Here is a 5,737-nt window from a genome sequence, read left to right on the forward strand (position 1 = left end):
ACGATCAAGGATAAAGAAAAAGAGAAAGAAAAGATAATACAACACAAACCATCCATTTCGAAAGTTAGAGCAGACTCAGGGCCGTTTGGGCGAGCATGCATAATATGTGTAACAAAGCTTTCTCACGGGGAACTGTCCTGCAACACGTAACAATGCGCACACGCCACAACAAAGCTTGAGTAACCAGAGAAACTGACCCGAACTCTCAATGCGAGTTACTAGAGCCTGACTAGAAGAAGTAAAGGAACCAGTAGCCGCATTTTTTTAACGTTAAGGAGTTTTTCCTGTGTCTATTTTTCCTACCATTAAGCTATTTCCAAAGCGTACATCTCAGTCGACGACTAGATTCGAAAATTTGGTAAGTTTTTGCCACATATTATATATTTGTATGCAGCTGCTAGTGCTAGACAGTCTTGTCAACTGCCATTAGTATGGGTGGATTATTCAGTTAACAAGCTGGAGTTCTACAACACTAATGAATATAATAATAATTATTATTATTATTTCCTCACTCAACGTACTGGTTGGTATCTCGCAAGGTGCATTGATTTATATCAGGTGATTGTTTTGAAATCACTAATTCAAATCATTTTAAAGAAATAATTTATAGAATAAGGACTTTGTAGATATCAGAATCACTTGTAGTGAAAGTGCATTAACCCTGTAATCATTTAATGGTGATTATTAGGCTTTAAGAAAGGGAAAAATTGGAAATAAAATATCGTACGAAAGGTAATATAATACGTAAACTTCAAATACACTTAAATTTATCTTGACTTAAAATTCAATAATTTTCTAGGCAAAAATTGCAAACATTTCGTGTAGAATAATATACAAAATATTAATCATGTTAAACAGTAAATAGTGTCATTATCATAAATATAAAGGCTGATATTTTGTAAACTATTAAAAGGATTATCAAAAATTTTAAGTTTCAATTATATAGTACAGTAAAACCTCGTTAATCCGGATGGAATAAGTTGACCGGTTTAACGAAAGTCCGGAAGAACTGAAATAACCTAAAAGAACAGTAGAAAGTGCATTAAAACTGTTTATAGCAACAAAACACGTTTATTATGGTGTATTTAAAGGGCATAGGCCTAAACACACTATACAGTACAGTAAGATGTAAAGCAATATGACAATGCAATGCGATTGTTGACTTCTAGCCAGATTTAAAACCTTGTATTCTCCTTTTTCTTGTTTTTGTCTTTTGCCTGTTCGGATTAAGCGTAGTCCGGCTTATCGGGGTCCGGTTCAACGATATTTTACTGTACATCCAGAATGTTTCATTTTCACTGGAAGAAAAGTTACTGAAATGATTATAGTTTCATTAACAAACTCAACAATATGCAGTATCAGAAACAGAATAATGTATATTCACATATATTTTTTTATTTGCTTTAATTAAACTGTTCAAATATTTTACAGGGCTATTTACCATAAAAAGCCTTTCTATAAAAAAACGTGTATATATATGTATGGTGCCAAAATCCGTACAAGCAATTTTAAGCGTGTTAAAAAAAGAATTATTTAAATTTAAAAGATCATTTAAAATATTTTTATAAAATAAAAATCATGACTTTTATCAACCCTCGTATCTCGGCTATAATTCGTACAAGAACAATAGACATTACTGCTCTAATAGCAGCACAGCATAACTACAAACACAAACACACACGTGATGTGGTGATAAGACGAAACTGGGGCATTCCAGCGTTACGTGCGTGACATTTCGCGCACAAAATGTAAGTTTCTAGACATGAGATTGGATTAAAATATTCATAATGAACTGATTTCATAGATTTATTATGTGCTTTGTAGTGTCTCCTAACAATGCATGCAAACAAAGCATTAACGAAAAGATGTTACGTGTGTGACGCTTTAAAAATGTAGCAGAACTAGACTTCGTTTGTCTGTGAAGCATATAGGCTAGAGATGTTATTAATTTTTGTTGGTGAAATAATGCAAATTATATGCATTCACAAACATTTAAACCTTCATGCAATAAAAAAACACTAATCATTTTCAGATTAATTATCATTTTTTATTTACATGGAGTAGGACCACTTTACGACGAATGCTCCTATTGATGAAAGGACAATTACAAACACATATGGACAGATCACAACACAAGCCCTACGCAGGATCATCCTAGCTGTGGGTATAGGCGTCAGAGTGTTCTCGGCCTGCAACAGGGTGTACTACGTGGAAGTGAGGTTTACTTTTGGTTGACACTGTTGAACGTTGCAAGACCCCATGAAAGCAATGAGGGAGGTGCTGATGTGGATGTGCTGAGATCAGCACCATACTCCAGCCGCATTTATTCCCAGGGTTACCACCGGGGCTGGATGAATCCCAAAGCGGTTCCATGCAGCCAGTCGCTCTACTGACTGAACAACCACGGCTCTCGCGAAATTTGATTAAATATCCATTATAATGAATGTGCGATATATATATATATATATATATATATATATATATATATATATATATATATATATATATATATATATATATATATATATAAAGGGTGTCCCACTAAGAAAGACACATTTAAGATGTGTAAAATAACACTATATAATTACAAAATGGTAAATATTTTTACACCATTACAATGGGTAAATGTTGCGATTTAAGTATGAAATTCAACATCCGGCAACACGACATGCTCTGCAAGACTTCACTCTCTCAATGAAATTTGCAATCACCTTTTCACACACTTGCACATCGATGTGGTTGATAACACGTTCAATTTCCACCTTGAGTTCTTGCACTGTTTGGGGTTTGTTTACATAGACTGTTGATCAGAAACCCCCGAAGGAAGTAGTCACAAGGAGTAAGGTCACATGACCTAGCTGGCCAGTTCTGGTCACCATTGCGTGAGAGGACTCGGCCCGGAAATTTCTCACGCAGCAAGGAAATCGCCTCGTGGGAGGTGTGATAGGTAGCGCCGTGTTATTGAAACCACATGCGTTCAGTGTCAATTCCGTTCAAATGCGGCCAAAAAAAACTGCGAACCATATTGCGGTACCGTTCTCCATTAACTGTCACAGCATTTTCATCGTCGTTTTCAAAAAACTACGGTCCTATCACTCCACCAGCCCAAAATCCACACAACACGGTCACTCGTTGTGGATGCAATTGTGTCTCATGGATTTCTCGCGGATTTTCTGTTGCCCAAATGCGACAGTTTTGTTTGTTGACGAAACAGTTTAAATGAAAATGTGCTTCGTCACTAAACAATATTTTCTATGCCAAATCTTCATCCACCAGTTTCATCCCGAAAACCCATTCAACAAACTGTCTCCGTTTCACGTGATCATTTGGTTTCAGTTCCTGAGTTAATTGAATTTTAAACGCATGCATGTGCAGATCTTTCGTGAGAATGCGATGCATGGAACTTTTAGAAATATTCACCTGTTGTGAACGACGCCGAATGGAATTTTTTTAGGACTCACCATAACACTGTTACGCACGATAGGGATGTTCTCAACAGACCGGCTAGATCGAGAGTGCGGTGTTTAAATGTCTGCTGTCCTCTGTTGCCTCAACTTTCTTGATAAACTTGCGCACCTTCACGTCCAAGTATTGCATGAAGCTTCCTAACAGTCTCTGCATAACACTCGCTATTCTTGTAATGAGTTTTCACTATCAAAACTCCTTGTTTCGTTGTGTAGCGCTCCATTGCCGATTAAGCCAACAATCACTGATAAAGGAACTTGTAAGAACAGTGCTGCCAACCCACACACAAGACATGTTGCGTAAATCAAACTTGGCATTCTTAAATCGGAACATTTACTCGTTGTACTGGTGTAGTTATTTCACAAATATTAAATGTGTCCTTCTTATTGGGACACCCTTTATATAATGCATGAACACAGCTATTCCTTCGTTAAATACACTATATTCTGGAGATTTCTAATATGAAAATCACTTTTGTGATTACTCGTAGGCACAAAGCACTGAACGAAAAATTATGGATTTTAAGATGAAACAAGTGGTTAGAGTTTATAACTTTACCCTGATGACATCTCTGTCTACATAGCGTATTCTCGATTTTAGTACGTTCGCCAAGAGAAAAATATATGCTAGAGAAAACCATTATTTGACCTGCGTGATTGCATACATGAAGATAACAATTCAGTTCGAAAGCTTTATTGCATCGAAACGTGGTTTCACAGAAAAATATTAAGAAAAGGTCGACTAGATATACAGTGCTACAGTGCGTTCAACGAAAAACCGGCCCCGAGCACAAATATGAGAAATGTTACAATATAGTGACTGGTCTATATGCAACCCAAATGGCAATTGTGCCTTTTGGGTTGCATAACTGTCAGGAAACCTAAGGTGCACTCCACATGCCCTAACCTAACCAAACCAAACCTAACCTAACCTCAGGTTTCCTGACAGTTATGCAACCCAAAAGGCACAATTGTCATTTGGGTTGCATATAGACCAGTCACTATATTGTAACGTTTCACATATTTATGCTCGGGGCCGGTTTTAAAATGTACGCACGGCGACAACCCTTCAACCACAATCGACAAGTCCTGTGCTGGAGGAACAATAATAATTAGTAACAAAATATGATTACTGTTTCAGAATCATGGCGGAACATTCACTGACTTCTCGCTGCTTGAACGTTGGAACACAGCAGCGCCATCTATCCGTCCACGACAGACTTGGAACCTGCGTTCACTTGCAACGCCGTAACCGCAGGAAGCGACGTCAAATCACCGTGACGTCACGGCGCCGAGGAGTGCTGCGTTGTCGTTACGAGCGCTTCGGTTGCACGGACCTTTTCTTACGGAAAGACCCTCGTATACACGAACTCGAATGTCCCTTCCAGTCGCTTCCTTGCCCGTATGAAGACTGCGCCTCCCTTATCCAGCCAACCACAAAGGAGATCCTGGACCACGTGACACTGGAGCACGGCGGGTGCGAGCCTGTAGCCTCCGAGGAGGTGTCCCTTAAGATGCCTCTGGACGTCGGAGTGACGGAGAGAATAGCAGTCGCACACGACAAGGTGTTCAAAATAAACTGTGCACGTCGCGTGGGCAAAATTGCTTGCGCAGCGCTGGTGTGCGCGCACAGGTCGGAGAGCGCGAAATTCAAAACCAAGGTCGAAGTTCGCGGGAACAGAGAGCTTCCAGGAATCGTCACAGAGGGCTCTGTCGCGTCCACTCTCGACAAAGGCATCTCGGAACAAACCTCATGCAACTTTCCCATCTGTGCAGTGATCGACTTGGCCCAGTATGAGAATGGTGAACTCAATGTTGTCTTGGACGTCAAAATACTGAAATTGTCTGAGCAAAGTCTAGAGGAAACAGATTAATATGTCAAAATTGTCACGCTAAATATGCCATGGCATTGCATTAACGAACTGTAGCATACACGAACTGACTAGTGAATTATAAGCAACATTAAGTATTAAAATTTAGTCTACCATAAGACTTATTTGTCGTGAGATTTAGATTTACATAGAGAACAATAAACTGAACTACAGTCTCCTACCAGTTTCATTTGGTTAGTGCACAAACCTACTCCCTATCTTTGAGGCGGTCAGGAGTGTCACGTGGAACTCTTGCAGTTGAGTAATGCCTTATTGTAAGTTGTGTTATCTAGGTCTAATTTATGTTCCGACAGGCTGAGCGAGACAACCTACAGTTTGAAGTGGGATCCGAATCATTAAGCAATATGCCTTCACCGCGGATCGAACCCGTGACTTCTTGAT

The 5,737-nt window shown here is 39.1% G+C and overlaps 1 protein-coding gene across 1 annotated transcript; it reads left to right on the forward strand.

Annotated features, from left to right (window-relative positions):
- Positions 1-219: 219 nt before the first annotated feature.
- LOC145999395 (uncharacterized) lies at positions 220-5,511 on the forward strand. Its single transcript, XM_083136343.1, has 2 exons — positions 220-358; positions 4,606-5,511. Exon 2 carries the CDS (start codon positions 4,610-4,612, stop codon positions 5,336-5,338), a length of 729 nt encoding a protein of 242 aa, XP_082992469.1. The 5' UTR covers positions 220-358; positions 4,606-4,609; the 3' UTR covers positions 5,339-5,511.
- Positions 5,512-5,737: the final 226 nt, after the last annotated feature.

Source organism: Lepisma saccharinum, chromosome 15 (genome assembly GCF_977018435.1).
Source record: "Lepisma saccharinum chromosome 15, izLepSacc3.1, whole genome shotgun sequence".
NCBI lineage: Eukaryota > Metazoa > Arthropoda > Insecta > Zygentoma > Lepismatidae > Lepisma > Lepisma saccharinum.